Source organism: Rattus norvegicus, chromosome 4 (assembly GCF_021556685.1).
Source record: "Rattus norvegicus strain SHRSP/BbbUtx chromosome 4, alternate assembly SHRSP_T2T, whole genome shotgun sequence".
Taxonomy (NCBI): domain Eukaryota; kingdom Metazoa; phylum Chordata; class Mammalia; order Rodentia; family Muridae; genus Rattus; species Rattus norvegicus.
In genome coordinates, this window is record NC_141537.1 from 120,773,125 (window position 1) to 120,791,754 (window position 18,630).

Sequence of the window (18,630 nt, forward strand, 5' to 3'; positions counted from 1 at the left end):
TTGTGCTCTTGGAGGTTAGAAGAGGACGTCAGATCCTCTGGAACTGGAGTTCGATATAGTTGGGAACCATCGTGTGTCTGGGAACAGAACCCAAGTTCCCTGCAATAACAGCAAGTGTTCTTAACCGCCAAGCCATCTTTCTAGCCCCTAGGTTTCTTTCATAAGTAGCAAAACATGAACTTCCCCAAAGGTCTTTCATGTTTGCACCTTACTCCATGTTGAAAGCAGAAGTCAGAGAGCAGCTCTGGTCTCTAGAGCACAGACCGCAGCAGCTTACAGACATCTCATGACTGTACTCTTGCTTCCAACTCACGTCGCAGGAGTAGACATAGCGAAGTTTCTGCTGTCATCTTGCCCTTAGCAATTTAATCATGTGAGTACATAGTTAACAATTTAAATAGAAGTAAAATATGATCCTAGTGCTAGAGAGTGTTTAAAGTTTAGTACTGAATTTAGGAAGTGTGAAGAATGAGTTTATTTGTAGAAAGGGATGTTGGGATGAGGGAAAGCCTCATGAAGTAAGAGGGTGTAGGTTTGGAAGGTGTAACTAAGTGAGGTCAGATGGGAGCATTCGGCTGGCTGGAAAGGCATTAGTTGAGGTCATGGGTGGGAAAACTACGAGGAGGCTGCCTATGGAGCAGTCTGTAGTTCAGGGTATCCTCTAGATCTAGGACTTGAAGAGTTGTAAAAGGAAGTCAGTTTAGGAAAGTTGGGGAGAGGTGCTGTCCTGAGGAGGTGGAGGGTGGACTTCGTGGGTACCTCTGTTATGGAAGCTGAGTAGCTTTAAAGACTGAGTGCTAGCTCGTCTCTAGGTGCAGAAGGGAGCTGTGGCCTGGTTACCCACATCAGTAGGATGTTGATCTGTCTGGGCACAATGGAAAGAGGAAGAACGGGGAGCCAGGGGGAGGACAGGAGCAGGTGGTGAAGACCCATACAGATCTGTGAGTGGTGAGACCTAGGGCCAGAAAACAGTGCTCAAAGGATTCATGGAATTAGTCAGGAAAGAAATGTGTTTGCTAAGTGAAGAGAATGTGGCCGACTTTGAGAACTTTATGGTATGTTTTTATTCCTGTTCTTATTGTGTTGTCTTAATCCCTCTGTGCCATATCCTGGGGAACAAAGCTAGGCTCTTGCATGTGCTGTGTGTGCAGTCTACTACTAACTCATACCACCAGCTCCGAGACATTTACTATTTGTAAAAACTCTTGGGGCTGGGGATTTAGCTCAGTGGTAGAGCGCTTACCTAGGAAGCGCAAGGCCCTGGGTTCGGTCCCCAGCTCCGAAAAAAAGAACCAAAAAAAAAAAAAAAAACAACAAAACAAAACTCTTTTGCATGTATTACTTGCATACAGTTGTCTAGTATAAACAGGATAGCAGTTATCTTCTTTATTTTAAGGATGAGAATGTCAGAGCTCTCAGTTTGGGAGCTCTCAGAGCTCCCAAGTATTCTTGCTATTTCCTAGTTATAGCTTACATTGTCAGAATTAGACAAAGCATTATCCAGATTGTGACATGCTTAGGCTGGGGCAGGAGCACCAAGAGTTTGAGGCCTGCCTGGGTTACATAATGAGAATCTATGTCACACACTGTATATGTCATTTCAGACCTTGGAGGACTCCTAGATAGCCTAAAGCCAGGGGATTTGCTAAACTAAGTTTAGGAAACGTGATATTTAGCTAACTATATCTTAACCTGCCTGTTCTTTTTGATCTCCATCTGCAATACTAGCTTCTCTGATAGACTATCTACTCTTTTGGGGTGGTATGTAGCCCCAAATGGCCTGGAACTCACTTCTGAAGACCAGGCTAGCCTTAGCCTCACAGATGTCCAGCTGTCTCTGGATTAAAGCTGTGCCCTCACTGTGCTTGTTTGTCTGTTTTTATGTGGAGTTACCTAACTTGCTTTTGTATGACCCATCAGCCTCCAGCCATTGTTTCTTTTTCTGTTTTATAGCCATATATTTGGTTTTGAGTGACTGAGTTTATTAAGTATTAGCAAGCCATAGTAAAAGAATCAATAGAAAATGGTGGATAGCTAGACAGAACAAAATATCAAAACACCTAGCAGAAACTAACTGGGAAAGCCTCTAACACAGTCAGTTGGAGTTCAGTCAGGGTAAAATGGTCCCTCAATTGAGGGGAGGCTTCCAGGTTATCCAGAAAAGACACTGTCAAATTGGGTATAGCAGAAATAGACCTGGGATGTTGAGGTGGTACTGGATTTTTGGCATTTCCTTCCCGTTGGAGACAGTTTTTTATTATGGGGAAAACAGAAGTGACATCTGTTAGAAATAGTTAAATAGTTTTTCCTTGGAGCTGTTCTCAAGGGCTCAATGGTTTTACTATTTTGTGATCTTACACTGTATTTTGATTAAGAGCAGGCACAGGAATAAACATGGAAGTGGTCCCGGGGACCTTCAAACTGTAAATAGTGTGGTTTATGTTCTGAGTCATTTGGGAAGCCAGCAGCACGTTTTGTTGTTGCTTTGTTTGGTTTCTACTTTGCTGGTGTCTGGGCAGTGGCAGGCTAGTATATGTGAGCGAGTTTGTGTGAATGTGGAGATCAGAGGTCAGTGTCATATGTCTTTCTCAGTACCTTTCACCTTATATTCTGAACCTGGAGCTCACGGATTGGCTAGCCTGGCTGTCCATTGAGCTCCACCTTCCTAATGTTGGGACTTGCCTGTCTCCATCTTTTTTTTTTCCCCCGGAGCCGGGGACCGAACCCAGGGCCTTGTGCTTGCTAGGCAAGCGCTCTACCACTGAGCTAAATCCCCAACCCCATCTCCATCTTGGTAATGGTGGGATTGCAGGCACCAATCATTATGCCCAGCATTTTATGTGAGTGCTAGAGATCCAAAACTGGGTCTTCACACTTGCTGAGACAATGTTGCCGTCACCATCTTCAGAGAGATGCTCCAAAGGATTTCAGTAGAGGGGTGTGGTAGGTAGGCTGGGAACTGAACCTGTTTGTATCCTGTGTAAGAGCAGCAAGTTCTCTAGACCACTGAGTCATCTCTCCAGCCCCAAATTCATCATTCTAAACGTAGCATTCTGCTTTAGTATTTTTCTGAGACAGGATCTTGCTGTGTTGCCCTGGCTAATCTTGAGTTACTAGTGTCAGTGACTCTGTTGCCTCAGCTTCCTGAGAGGGTTCAGGGTTTGACAGACCTTTATAACAGACGTACTTTATAACAGGCATAATCATGTCCTCAACAGAGGTGTGACACAGAATAGTTCAGTTACTCTGGAAACTTCCTTATGGCCCCTTGTCATGCTCTCTCCAGATCCAGCTTTTAGGGCCAGCTGACCTGCTGCTTCTGTCCCCATAGTTTTCTTTCGAGGTAGTCTTTAAGGAAAAGTGTCTAAGCGTAGAGCCCAAGCCTGTCTGCCTGCCTTGGTAGGTGGGCGAGGTGAGTGCAGATGGGGAGGGCCAGTTCCAAAAGGGAATGTGGACTACTTAACACAGTAGCATTTCTTCACCACATTGACCATGGAGACCGAAGAAAAGTTTCCCTGTTTCATATGGATCTTTTCTAAGTGATCATTTATATACACACATTTCCATTTCAGTGAACTTGGGAGGTCTGAAAGACCACATTAAGGAGATCCAGCGGTGTCGGCGGTTGATTCTGATTGCTTGTGGCACAAGTTACCACGCTGGTATGGCAGTAAGTGGCCCCTTCACATTTCAGTTATGCTGGGTTGAAATCAGGATATCTGCACATCAGTTTTATTTTTGTAACCTTTAAAAGCTGAAAGTCTGTGAAAGGGACTCATGTTGGTTGTCAGTAATAACTGGGACACATCAGCCTCTTAATAAATTGTACCTAGCTCTAGTTACTTTATAAGGAAGCAGATTAGACACTGGTGTCTAGTTTACTTTAAGATCAATTTCCAAAGTAGATGATAATAATTTTTTTATTTGCTGTAACACAATCTATTTATCTTTTACCTTGAGAGCCTTTCTTAAAAGGGTTTCTCTGTGTAACCCTGGTTGTCCTGACTGACCTGGAACTCACTTTGTAGACCAGGAGGACGTGGAACTGACATAGCTCCCCTGAGTGCTGGGATTAAATGCAAGTGCCACCTAGCAATCATTTACTGAGCATGTGAAGTTGTCTGGCTACCAGTCTTTACATGTCAGCAAGGAGATCCTCTCCCCAAACACTTCTTGGTCTGAGAAGGTGGCATTTTATAAGCACAAAGAGAGAGTAAGTTAAAGGCACCAGTGAGAATTTAAGGAAGATGTGGATGACATCAATGCTGTCATGTTCATTTGTGATTGGCTCTCCTGCTCAGAACAAAGCATCTGATGACTCTGCATTCAGTGCTGATCCTCGATTTGGGTATAAAATATTGCTATGTTAGAATTCTCCGAATCGTCTGTCTTCTCTAAGAGTGAGATTTCATAAGGGATATGTGTGCCAAAATTAGTGAAAGCACGTAAGAATCTCCTGTGGGTAGCATATGAAATTGTACTGTTTATCTTATGCATGCTAGACTGAATGTTTAATTTTATGATAGACAAATGTGAGTGACAGACACGTCCTTCAGAGTATCTGTACCCCGACTAGTAACAACTGCCTATGCTCAGGTTGTTCTAAAATTAGTATTTGTTCCAGATTTTAATTACCTTATGGGTTTTCAGTGTCATGTCATGGAATTTGCAGCATTAATAGTTCTATTTTTAGGTTAGGATGAACATATTTAACTATGTGTATTTGTAAAAAAAAAAAATACGCCATCAACACACATTAGTTTGAGAAGCTTTCGAGTTGCATTATTTTAAAATCTCTGGTAGGTTGCTAGGTTGGTTTGTTTGAAGATAAATGCCAATGCAGTGCATTTGTAATCTAGGGGGGAGTTTTTCACTTGCATTTGTTTAGAGGGAGACCTCTAGATTGCTAGTGTCAGTAACTGACTTACAAATAATTATAAATAAATTACACCAACAGAAGAGTGATTAAAAGTTGGAACATTTAATTTTCTTTTTTTTTTAATCTTTATTAACTTGAGTATTTCTTATTTACATTTCTTTTTTTTTTTTGGAACATTTAATTTTCAAATACTTGGCATTCATGTTGCTGTAATATTGCTTAAAAACTGCCAAACTAGAACCATTGTGGAACCAAACACAAGAGAACAATTCTGTTTGTTTGTGGGCAAGCAAAAGTGTGGGACAACTTTGCAGGGTTTTTGTATAAATTTCCCCTTCCTCTCACTCTCCCTCCCCTCTTCACTCTCCTTTCCCGTGTGTGTGTGTGTGTGTGTGTGTGTGTGTGTGAGAGAGAGAGAGAGAGAGAGAGAGAGAGAGAGAGAGAGAGAGAGAGAGAGAGAGGGAGGGAGGAGGGAGGGAGGGAGGGTAGGTACCCAGAGAAGTCAGAGAGGGTGTAGAGTTCTGTGGAACTGGAGGTGTGCCTGGTGAGCCATTAGTCATAGGTGATAGGTGCTGGGAAGCAAACTCTCCCGTTCCAACCTCCAACCTTGGTGGTTTTATTGCTGTAGAGGAGGGGCGATGACAGGCAGGGCAGGGCCAGCCTGAGGAAGCAGGTGAAAAGCTACCAGAGGATCTAGAGGTCTGTAGTCAGCGTTAAAGTTCCACCAGGAGCCTGTACACCTGTAGGCCTTAAAAGATGTTGCTGCCTGAAAGTTTGTTTCTGTTGTTTGTAATTTTCTGACATTTAGAATAAAAGGAACTTAGTGAGAATGAGCCTTGGTACAGGATAGTGAGCTCCCTTTGAACACAGCACGTTGCTTCCTCCTCACACCATGCTCTGTCACTCCAAAGTTGAGAATAATGAGCTGCTATAAACAGAACTTCCAAAGTGTCTTCACTGTTTCGAAATAGTATTATTTATAAATATAGTACATTTTAAGGTATTTATATTTTCACTGAGTACGTATATTATTAGTTTAACTTTAATTTTGTATATATAGAATTAGAGAATTAGTGATAACACACAAGCTGGCTCAGAACAATGCTTTTTCTGCTCAAAATGTTCATATTCATGGATATATTTGCTTCTAAGAATGTTTTCATGGGGCTTGGAATTATGGCTCACAGCTATGATCCCAGCACTCGGGAGGTTGGGACAGGAACTTAACCTCAGATCTGAGTCCACCTTGGACCATAGTGAGCTCACATCAGTCCGTATTAAACAAAAGAGAGCATAGGTATTGGTAGTCGTTCTCACAGGCTGGCACTGAAGAGAGCAGCGCTTATCTCTTGAGTAGTGGGATGGTGAATGCTTCCAGTTTTTTTCTGTGTGTTACTTAGCACTTTCCAAATTTATGCCTTGTTTTTCTTGTGGCAGTGCTGGGGGTCAGAACCCAGGGCGGTGCACGTGCTTGGCAAGTGCCCACTACTGAGCTCACCTCTAGTCTGTATGTTATTTTTATAATTAGAAAAGTGGAGACTGTACTTTAAGACCAAAGAAGTTCAATAAAAAAGGACGTCTTAAGGCAGATTGTGTTCTCTTTCCTCTGCAGACCCGTCAGGTCCTAGAGGAGCTGACAGAGTTACCAGTGATGGTGGAGCTTGCCAGCGACTTCTTGGATAGAAACACTCCAGTCTTCCGAGATGATGTTTGCTTTTTCATCAGTCAATCAGGTGCGTTCAGTTTAGACTTGAAGGGGAAAAAGTCATTTTAAGTCAAGTTTCCTAATAATTCAACCATATTTTTTTTTCTTTTTCTTTTTTTTCGGAGCTGGGGACTGAACCCAGGGCCTTGCGCTTGCTGGGCAAGGGCTCTGCCGCTGAGCTAATCCGCAACCCTTCAACCATATCTTTTAAGAACTGATCCTTACACTGGTATTTCAGATGACCTGATAAGTACAGATTGTTTTCTGTTGTACTAATACAGTCTTTATGACGTAGTAAAATGAGCACCTTTCTACATACAGCTTAGAGAGTTTAATTTTCAGATAAGAAACAAAAACTGATCCTAGAAATCCTATACCTTGTAAATGTATGGTTTTGTTGTTTGAGACAGGGTCTCACTGTATAGCCTTGGCTGGCCTGAACTCACTAGGTAGAGCAGGCTGGCCTCCGACTCAGGGATCTGCCTGCCTCTTTGACCCAAGTCCTAGGGTTTACGGTGTGTGCCACATGCCTGGCATGTCCTATAAGTTTAATAAGAGCATGCCTGGTGCTTCATTTAAACAAGTGATAGCATTGAGAGCGCGGCTCTCGGTTTTTCAGGTGAGACACTGCATCCTCTGGGATTGCCCTCTGTCACTGTTGTTTGTTTACACAGGCGAGACAGCTGACACCCTGATGGGTCTTCGCTACTGTAAGGAGAGAGGAGCCTTAACTGTGGGGATCACAAATACTGTCGGCAGTTCGATATCACGGGAGACAGATTGTGGGGTTCATATCAATGCTGGTCCTGAGATCGGCGTGGCCAGTACAAAGGTAAATTTGGTTTCTTCCATGGAAGTTACTTAACCATACTGTTGGCAAGAGGGCTCTGATCTGTGGAGTTAATGTGCTCTCTTCCCTTAGGGAGGAGAGCAGGAGGAACCTGGGGCTTGTTATCCCTCATCTTACCTCCAGATTCACTGGATGACTGTGTCTTACAGCCTGTAGAGGACAAATGTTGGGACAAGTCTGCTGTGAGAAGATCTCTGCTAGCTTTCCTGCTCATCACTCACAGTGTACCTCTGAGCACAATAGGTTACATTGTTACACCTAGTTACACCTAGGTGTATTGGGATTAGAAAGCAGTAAGTTAGAAATGCACAGTTTAATCCAAATAATTATTGAGGTTATTGTTTATATATTCCTGGTTTTCCTGTATGTCAGAATGTGATGCCACTTTGGAAAATTTGTAGCAAGGTACTTGGTAAAATTGACAATTAAAAGAGAAAGCTGATGGGGTCGGGGAGGTGCTTGTTGTTTAAGGAAGCTTGCTTAAAAAAAAAAAAAAGAAAAGAATGCTTGCTTTATAACCTGAGTTCAGACTCCCAGCACCCATGTAAACAAGCCTGGTCATGCCTGCCTGTGACCTGTGACTGTGGTTGTGGGTAGGTGTGTGGAGACAGGAGGGACCGGGGCTTGTTAGTCATCAATTAGCTCCAGGTTCAGTGAGTGTCTGTGGCTTAAGGAATAAGGCAGAGATGGATAGAGCAGGATGCCTGATGGCCTGCTCTCCTGTGCTCATGCATGAACACATGGGTGTGCACTCCCAGCTCATGTGTGGATACATGTGCGTGCACTCACAGCTCATGCATGGACACATGGGTGTGCACTCTCAGCTCATGTGTGGATACATGTGCGTGCACTCACAGCTCATGTATGAACACATGGGTGTGCACTCCCAGCTCATGTGTGGATAATGCATGTGCACTTATAGTGCCCATCTCTTCCTTCCCCGCACAGTCAAACAAATAAAACTTATTTCTTTAAGTTTTAAAAGTAGATCTTACACGACAGTATCTGTTTCTGTTTAGACAGGGCATCTGTAGCTTAAAAATACTTTTGTTTTAAAGGTCTGTAAAGCAGCTTTGCTCTTTGAAGTTGCGATACGAATAAATGTGAGAAATATCCAACCCTTTGCAAGTGGTATTGATATAAAGATTAATCTCCACAAATGCTACTTTTTATGACTTTGAAAATTTATCTGTTTTTCTGCATAAGTTTAATATTTTTTGTTGATTCTCTAATAAGATGTGTCAGTGGTTCAGGCTTTAGTCTTTAAAGACTATTGTGGAAAACTTTTTGTTGGAAAATGTGTGATTCTTATGTTAAAAGCTTTTGAGTTTTTTGTTTTTGTTTTTATTGAGGTCCTTGATATTACTATAATTTATACATAGCTGAAACATGGATTTTCTCCATATGATAATTCGAACATTATAAGATGCATATGTTCAGGGCCCCATCCTTGGCGAATGCGGAACTAGCAATCTGCAGCAGTGTTCAGACAGCCGTGGTGCAGTGTGGGAACACGGCTCATTGTGAACCACCGCACTTCCATATGGTGTGGGCATACAGGACGATGAGTTGCAAGGGAAATAAATCTTTCGTTTATGAGAATTCTAATGTTCCGCCCTCATTTCCTTATGAAGCTTCATTGCATGTAGTAGTTACGATGATCTAATACCCAGGTATCCCCATCTAGAGTCCACCATTCGTCTTTTCCGCAGCTCTATGAAGGGGCAGTTTGCACTGTCATGTGGTAACTTACTCGGTTGTACAGCTGGCACCACACACAGTGTAGGAGACTTTGCTCACAGAACAGTGTTTGTTCCTCTGTGCCCTTTCCAGTCAGTGCCCACCTCAAACCTCTACCTGCACGCTCAGGACTGCTCCTTTTTCTTAACAACACACTGTTGTTTTCCAGGTATCTCTCATGATTGGGAGTTTCACGAGACACGTGTTTTGTAGCTGACTTTCATTTAGCACAAAGCCTTTGAAGCTCCTTCATGCTGTTATTAGTATCAGTAGTTCTTTCTTTGAAAGCAAATCCTTTTTATTTTTTAAAAATTGAAACAAAGATTTATAGGAAGTTGCAAAGCTGCATTGTTCAGCTTCACATTGTAATAACAAATACCAGAGACAGCTAATTCTGTTCAGCTTCACATTGTAATAACAAATACCAGAGACAGCTAATTCTGAAGGAGTAAGGTTTCTGTTGGTTCACAGCTCAGGAGGGTCAGGTCTAAAGTTAGACAGCCTCATGGTTCTGTGCCTCTGGCAGGACTGTCATACCATGATGAGGGGAATGAGCCAAGCAGAGGTGGTCTGAGGGTCAGAGGTCCCATACGGTCCTTCACTAGACCAGCTCCTACTGAAAGGAAGAGGTCCCATGGCCTTCCAGGGGTGCCTCTAACACATGGACTGGTTGGTACCTGCTCCTAGCCCCAGTGCAGAGACGTCTCTTGTATTCTTCACTTAGCTCCCCAGTGCTTACGTCTTATAAGGAAGCAACAAGCATCTTTTTATAGAACGTGATTTCTTTTTAAAGTGACTGAGTTTTGGTGAGTGAGTATTGGCAAGTGTCTCAGTGGGTAAAGATATCCAACATCAGCCATAGTCTGAGTTTGCCCCCAGAGCCTTTGTAGGGGAAGGAGAGAGCTGACTACCTGTGAGTTGTCTTCTGATCTCCACACGTGTAGGGGTATTGCACCCCCATACCCTCTAAATGAATGAATATAAAAATTTTTTAATAAGTATGGCAGTATAATACAGCTTCATTTTTCTTAGATTTCAAAGTAATTTTGTTTTCAGCTGTCTTAGGTATTCTTGGCTTAGAGTTTATAAGATAAACTTTGTGTAATTTATTACAGGTTATTTCTGAATGGTAGGTGTGAGTTTATATGTTCTAAGTAATCACAGAGGTTGCTCAGGGCTCCCATCACTGGCTCAGTAATGAACCTGCATACAAGTTTCCAACTCCGCCTGGAACAGTGGTTGGTTTTGAGGCTGCCACTGACTTTCGCATAGCATCAGACCATAACTAATTTGGTGTTTCTTTAGGAAATGTGCAGAATTCACAGTTTTTGTTATTGCAGATGTCTAAATTTTTACCACACTGCTGACTTAGTTTTGTGTAACAACCCCCCCACTCCCCAGAGTGTTTCAAGTAATTTTGTCTTTAGCTGAATAAAAAGAAAATGAAGTTGAAAAGTTCAGTTAACATTTTCTGGGCAGGTTTTCTTTCGGCTCTCAGTAGATTGTAAGTGTGAGGTATAGCTTGTTTTATCACAGTGAGTTTGCTTTTATGCACTGACGAAATGGCCTATGTGCTGGACACGCAGTCCGTGTAGGGTAGCACTTCAGGGGTGGTGTGGAGGAGCTAGACTAAGCGCTTGTTACTACGTCAGGTTGGAATTTATCTAAGGAGACCAAGCTGGTATCTAATGACACCAAGATTCTGGCCTCCTTTGCCCTGTTTATCGAAGGGTGTTCATAGTGACAAGAAGGGAGTTCAGCCCAAGACCTTAGAACACAGGGTCCTTAAGCATGGAGGCAAGGGACTCCATGCTTGCTTCAGTGTGTGAGTGGTTTCCGTCTGCTGTGTGGGTGCAGTGGGACAGGTGGCTGTGGAGGCCAGGGTCCAGCAGAAGTGTCAGCGTCTCAGGTAATGGTTGGCTGAGAAGGTGCCTCAGCATAGCAGGAGCGTAGACACCGAGGACGATTCAGGTAAGAGTGTGGATTGAGTGTGAAACTGCACTACACTCTGGATAACAACCGTGTGCACAGCATAGTACGCCTAATAGTTTAGTAATGAAAATTAAGGAAAAGCTTCCGTGTGTTAAGTCCTAACCCACAACAGCTTTCTTTGAAATAATACTGTCAGCCAGGCATAGTGCTGTACCCTCTTTGTCCCAGCACTGGGGAGGCAGAGGCTGGCAGATCTTGGGATTTAAGGCCAAGCTGGTCTACAGAGAGAGAGTTGTAGGACATCCAGGGCCAGATGGAGAAATCCTTTCTTAAAAAGAAAAAAGACAACCAAAAAAGAAAAAGAAGGAAGGAGGGAGAGGAAAGGGGAAGAAGGGGAAAGGAAAGGAAAGGGGAAAGAAAGAAAAAACAGATAAAGAATAATAAAATTGTCAGAAGAGAATATGAAATACCTAACACATGAAAAGAAATCTTTGGAGTAAAGCTACGAATGGCAGCCTGTTGGGCTGCATGCACCTGTGGTCCCAGCAGCTAGGGATGTAGTTGGGAATTACTTGAGCTCTCAAGTTTGAGATCAGCTTAGCAACATAGGGAGACTCTGTCTTAAAGGGGCCAGGGCTACAAGATGATGGCTCAGGAGAAGACTCCCACATGGTGAAAGGAAGAACTGAATCTCACAAGTTATCCTCTGACTTTCATATGCCTGTCAGGACAAGCTTGTGTATCCCCAGCTCCAAATAGATGTCTAAAAAATGTTAAAAAGGCAGCCATTTGTCTAAAAAGATATCCCCATTCTTTTGTCAAATGTGGCAAAGCAGGAGCACCTTGCCTTCACAGACAGCCAATGAGAAAGTGGCTTACAGTGTCGTGAGTGGGAAGGTTCACACTGTGTTCACAGCAGTGGCATCTTTCAGTGCAGGTTTCTGCCAGCGCTCTTGAGCAGTGTTCTGGCTGTGCATCAGAAATTGTGCTCAAGACAGTCCTGAGTTCTTGAACCCTCAGCGTATAGGGCATCTGAGGCTATAGGGAGGAAGGTTCTGTGACACCACTAAACAAAGGAAGGTGCTTAGATGTTAGGTGTAAAAGAGCATTATAAATTCTGACACTCGGTGCTGAATTTTAACTGAATGTTTTTGAGACAGGATCTCCTCATGCATCTCAGGCTATCCTTTAACTTGTTCTGTAGTTAAGGAGAGTGGTGGGTTCCTAACCCTCCTGGCCCTGCCTCCTAAATCTTGGGACTGTAGGTGTATACCACCATACTCAGCTTAATAATTAACCTTTTTATTGAAAATAGATTTTTTTCATACTTAGCATAAAGGAAAATGAGCCAGCATGGTAGCTAAGTGAGTAAAAGGATTTGCTGCCAAGCCTGACCATCCTTTGATCCTTAGGACCCCTGTAGAAAAAGGAGAGAGCTGACTCCAGGGGCGGTCCTCTGTCCTCTACATATGCTCTCTGGCATACACACACCCACAGTCCACACACACACACACACACACACACACACACACACACACACACCAGTAAGTGTAAATCATGAATTACAGATACATCATCATAGGTTTGCAGTTTCTTAATTTTTATTTACTAACATACATTTAGACTTTTATTGAATTTGTAGTTAGTTTTTTGTTAAAAAAATAAGAATGGGAACCTGTGCTTGTGGGAGTGGCTGTCAGGACAGTACTTGGCACTCAAGCATGAGGATCTGAGGAAAGTTCCCAGCACCCACACAAGCATCTCAGCACAGGGAAATGGGAATAGATGATCCCTGGATGTCCCTGGAGGGAATAATCAGTGAGCGCTAGGTCCTAACGAGAGAGCGAGAGAGCGTCTCACCAAAAACCTAGTGGGCAATTCTCCATGAACACCTAAGGCTGACCTCCAGCTGCCACATGCACACACAGGTAAATTTTCCCCAAGGTTCCCTCTTTCTGTAAACTCAAACATATAAGGTGAGAATGAGCCAAGTGTGGTAGCTCACACCTCTGCTTTCTGCACTTGGGAGGCTGAGGCAGGAGGATTACTCTGAATCCAGCCCAGGACCCTACCTTAAAAAGAAAACAGTGAAAATGAGGAACAGCCAGTAGGCAAAGGTTAAAAAGTGTATGTGGGAGGGGCCACAGTTTATAGTCTGTCCTCCCCCTCGCTGTGGGTTGGCACAGTCAGATTAGCTGTACCTTCCTTTAGTCTTTCTTTTTCCTTCTTTCTTAGGGCTGTGAAAGTCTCACTACTGTTTTGTGAGAGGCTGTGTGGGCCTGAGACACAAACTTAAGTGCTTTGCGATTAAAAATAGAGAGAGATTCCCAAGTTCTGAGCCAGGTCAGCATTACCAGAATTGCTTTTAAAGGCTGAATAGTGAGGGGCTGGAGAGATGGCTTAGTGGTTAAGGGCACTGGCTGCTTTAAAAGGACCCGGGTTCAAATCCCATCGCTCACATGACAGTTCACAATTGTCAGTAATTCCAGTTCTAGGGACTCTTGACACCCTCACACAGACATACACAGAGGTAGGATACCAGTGTACATAAAATTAAAATAAAAAGATGAACAGTGTATATTGTGAAAGGATTAGGATTTAATTCTTGTCTTTTGTTAAAGTGTCCAAGTTCTTAAAATTCACCTGGAACTAATTGTTTTTCCCTGTGCTGTTGTAGGCTTACACCAGCCAGTTCGTGTCCCTTGTGATGTTTGCCCTCATGATGTGTGATGACAGAATCTCCATGCAAGAAAGACGCAAAGAGATCATGCTGGGACTGAAGCGACTGCCGGGTATACATAGAAAATAATAGGAATCTCTCCCTCTCCCTCTCCCTCTCCCTCTTCCTCTCCCTCTCTCCCTCCCTCCCTCTCTGTTTCTCCTTTCTTTTCTTTTTTTTTGTGAGACAGCCCCCCCTCCTTTCTTTTTTTATGAGACAGAGTCTCACATAACTTAGGCTGGCCTCAGACGTAGCTATATAACTGAGGATGACGTTGAACTTCTTGCTTCTACCTCGTGGGTGCTGAGATTGCAGACATGTCATTGTGCCTAGTGTGTGCAGTGCTGGGGATTGAGTAAGCCCAGGCTTTGTGCGTGGAAGCAAGCGTTCTCCCACCAGAGCCACATTCCCAGCCGTGGAGCTTTAAGACTGTAAGCATTCATTGATCACAGTTGGCAAAGACTGTTTTCTAGACTGCTTCTTCACCCTGCTAATTGCTTTTGTTTCTGTGCAGAAGTTTTTAATTAGCAATAATCCCACCCTGCATACACCTCATTGGCTGCCATACTCCACTGTGTAAAGCTGCAGAAACTTAATTTTATGAAGTCCTGCTTGTCAGTTCTAGTGGTCGTTTTCCTGTGCTAGTGGGGTCCATGTCCTTTGCCTTTGGCAATGTATTTTCACAATATGTTTTTCTCCAGTAGTCTCAGCGTTTCAAATCCAAGACAGTCTTTGGTTTATTTCACATTGGCTTTTCTTCGGGGTGAGAAATAATGGATCTAATTTTATTTTTATGTCGATCTTCAGTTCTCCCAGTGTGCTTCTTTGAAGAGGTAATTTTTCTTCAAAGGTGATTTTTTCTTTAGTGTATTTTCTTGACATTTTTGTTAGAAATGGTGGCTGCAACCATGTGGTCTATTCCTGGTCCTCTGGTCTGTGGGTCTACATGTCGGACTATGTCAGTGTTGTGTTGGCCACTGAGTGCGTGACAGATACTCCTGCATTAATTACCCTTTCTGCTTCACATGGCTTTTGGAGAATTGGAATCTTTTGTGATTTTTTTGTTTTGCTAGAGAATCCTGTGACCCTTTAATAGTTCCTCGTGTGGTGATGACCCCGACTATAAAATTATTTTTGCTGTTGCATCATAACTGTAATTCTGCTACTGTTAAGAATCATAACGTGAATTGTCTGTTTTTCATTGGTCCTAGGCAATCCTTGTGAAAGGGTCATTTGTCATAGCCAAGGGGTCACAGCCCACAGGTTGAGAACCACTGTGTGAGTGCATCAAAGATTCTGGATGCCGTAGCCATGAACAGAATGCTGGCTAAGGCCTGTGAACTCCAGAGTGATTTACCCTGATGAGCCTGGCTGCCGGTACCTAGGTGGTCTACCTTTCCCATACACTTTACTGCCTGGGCTGAGCCCCCTTCTGCCTGTACCTTTTGTCTGGTCAGAGTCTAGCCCCGACCCTCCACCCGCCCTCAGTGCTTGAACTATCATTGTTCTCCATATCAGGTCCAGCGTGGGTCAGGTTTACATTTAATTATGTTATTTTATGTGGAGAGGTGTTTTGCCTGCATGTGTATCTGTGTACCATGCACATGCAGGTACCTGTAGAGGAGGAAGAGGACATCAGATTCCCTGAACTGGAGTCATAGATAGTTGTGAGCTGCCATGTGGGTGCGGGGAATTGAACCTGGGTCCTCTGAAAGAGCATCCAGTGCTCTTAGCTGATAGGCTATTTCTGCAGCCCTGGTTAGTTCAGTTTTAAGAAGTAGGTTTCTTTCTAAGCTGTTGTCTGGCCACTGCCCTTTCAGCCATAGAGGATGACAGACTGGAACCCCATTGCTGGCTGTCTGCTAGAGAAGTCACTGCCTACAGACCAGTGCCTGATTGGAGGGCTGTAGTTTGTCCTGTGCACAGGGCTGTCTTACCTCCTCATCAGGAACGTCTCCTTACCTTTTGGATGAAACTTCTCCCAATCATGGGGCTGGAACTGTGCTCTGTTTGATTGTTTTTTTGCCTGGTGGCTCTTCTGATCCTTTGTGTTTTGAAAATCTGGTTCTCTTTGCTTTTGTTTTGTGTTTGGTTTTGTTGATCTTTTGAGGTTGGCTGTCTTGTAGCCCAGGGTGAGTTTTAACTGGGTGTGTAGGGGAGGATGCCTTTGGACCCTCGATCCTTCTGCCTCTACCTTTGAGCACTTGGATCAGAGTGTTCTCCACTGTGCCCAATTTTATGCAGTTATGAGGACTGAACCCAAGCCCTGCGTGTACCAGGCGAGCACTCTTCCAGTGGAGCTACATCTCTGGTTCCTTGAAGCTCCCTCCCTCCCTGTCTTCCTTCTTTCCTTCCTTCCTTTTAAAATCTGACTCCCCTGACTGTGTCTGTCACAGGAGGCATCATCTGGCCCACCATCCTACCTGAAAAGTCCAAATGAAGGCTTTCTTTGTATCCTATTTTCTATACATCTGATTTGTGAGGGATTGAGCAGTGGGTGAAATTCTCATCTTGAAGCTGTCGTTTGTAGTTGTAGAGTTAATGAGATCTTTCCGGTTTTGCCTCCACATGTGGAGAGAATTTCATAGTGATACCACAGGAGAAAAGAATACTGGCCGTTTGTTGTTTGATACCGATGTGGCATTGCTGCTTTACCTGTGCAGTGCACCGCTCAGTTTTCAAGACTGCTCTAATTTCTCTCTTCACAGACTTGATTAAGGAAGTGTTGAGCATGGATGATGAAATTCAGAAGCTGGCGACAGAGCTTTACCACCAGAAGTCGGTCCTGATAATGGGCCGAGGCTATCATTATGCTACATGTCTTGAAGGAGCCCTGGTACGTTTTCTCACTTCAAGTTGACTTCACTCTAATGACTTAGGGAGGGACAAGGAACATTTACTTTTATGTATTCTATAATGCTAGGGATTTAACACAGAGAGCATGGTAATCACTGTAGCACTGAGCCTGGCCATTCGAGTGAGTGAGTGCATGTGTGAGTGCATGTGTGTGTGAGTGCATGTGTGTGTGAGTGCATGTGTGTGTGAGTGCATGTGTGTGTGAGTGCATGTGTGTGTGAGTGCATGTGTGTGTGAGTGCATGTGTGTGTGAGTGCATGTGTGTGTGAGTGCATGTGTGTGTGAGTGCATGTGTGTGTGAGTGCATGTGTGTGTGAGTGCATGTGTGTGTGAGTGCATGTGTGTGAGATGAAATAGGAGTCAGTTTTCTCCTTCCACTTTTTGAACCCTGGGCACTGAACTTGGATTGTCAGCTTGGTGGCGTGCATTGGTTGTGTGTGTCTTACCTGTTGAGGCATCTTACTAACTCCCCACATACTTTGGAATATGTGAACTGAAATTGGTAGAATGTTTAAAATGCCCTGTATGTGTTTGTTGTGGTTTATTTACCTCAGAACATGCCACAGGACTTAACTCAAAAGTGAAAGCCCAGAAGAATGCTTCCATGATAACTTGGGCGTAGCAATTTAAGATTGGTGTATATGCACCACAGACCAAGGCTCATTAGATAAGAACTGGAAATGAAAAATAAAGCAAGTAGATGAATGTTTGCAGGGCAGCATGGCGTCTTTGACAGTCTGAAGCCTTAAGAATATTCTTACAGCGCTTCAGCCCAGACCAGTCGGCCTTCAGTACATCTCGGGAGACCTGATCATCTCAGATCCTTTGTGTAGAGTTTTCTTAGAAGTGAGCTAAAGACTTACCTGTTTTCTTTCTTCCTACTAGAAAATCAAGGAGATTACATATATGCATTCTGAAGGCATCCTTGCTGGTGAGCTAAAACACGGCCCTCTGGCCTTGGTGGACAAGTTGATGCCTGTCATCATGATCATCATGCGAGACCACACTTACGCCAAGTGCCAGAATGCTCTTCAGCAAGTCGTTGCACGGCAGGTGGGTCGAGCGCTGGGAGGGTGCCTGTGTGAGGGTGCCCTGGAGATGTGGGAGAGGTTCCTAAGGCACGGGTGGATTTCGTCCTGGCAGTGATGGCGCAGGTAGAAGATTACAAACTCACTCACTCGCCCACTCCTTTGCTTCGCTCGTTATGTATAAGGAGGCAGACGTGTGGATTTTAATGACACCCAACCATTGTCTCTCATAATCAGCTCTCATAATAGAAGAACCAAACCCAAACTAAGCGCTGTTCTTCAGATTCTTTCTTCTGACAGTTAAGATAATGCTCTTTCTTTTTACCTTAAAACATTAAGTACTGAACTTCAAAAGAAACCCTGATGTGTAGTCTACACTAATATCATGGATGCTGTGGCTGATAGCCCTCTCCCCTCATCAGCTGGTTTATATTTTAATTCCAGAAGATGTTTCTGGTAAGCACAGTATACTGGAAATAAACTTGAACTTCAAAGGAAGCAGACATGTATTCAAGTATTAAACTTGGCATTTCGTTCTTGTGGAAATTTTTTTGAGAAACCTACTGAGTCCACAAAACCTGTTTCTGTCTAAATGACAGTCAGAACATGTCTGCGTGTCAGGCAATGTGGAGTGCACCCACTTGCTGCCCAGCATCTATTTCCTGGTGACTGTCGTGTGTCATTTTCTTCCCAGGGGCGTCCAGTCGTGATCTGTGATAAGGAGGATACTGAGACCATTAAGAATACAAAAAGGACAATCAAGGTGCCCCACTCAGTGGACTGCTTGCAGGGCATTCTCAGCGTGATCCCCTTACAGCTGCTGGCCTTCCATCTGGCTGTGCTGAGAGGCTACGATGTGAGTGACCACCTCTGTAGAATTCTGGGTTGGCTTTTGACTTGGGTACATCTTGGTACAGTTCT

The 18,630-nt window shown here is 43.7% G+C and overlaps 1 protein-coding gene across 2 annotated transcripts in view; it reads left to right on the forward strand.

Moving 5' to 3' along the window:
- Gfpt1 (glutamine fructose-6-phosphate transaminase 1) overlaps positions 1 to 18,630 on the forward strand; it is a 49,755-nt gene that overhangs the window by 26,313 nt on the left and 4,812 nt on the right. For both annotated transcript variants that reach the window (XM_087656720.1, NM_001005879.1), the window contains 7 exon segments: positions 3,573 to 3,670; positions 6,492 to 6,612; positions 7,259 to 7,416; positions 13,784 to 13,898; positions 16,534 to 16,661; positions 17,567 to 17,734; positions 18,404 to 18,565. In XM_087656720.1, coding sequence (XP_087512846.1) covers positions 3,573 to 3,670; positions 6,492 to 6,612; positions 7,259 to 7,416; positions 13,784 to 13,898; positions 16,534 to 16,661; positions 17,567 to 17,734; positions 18,404 to 18,565 — 950 coding nt within the window.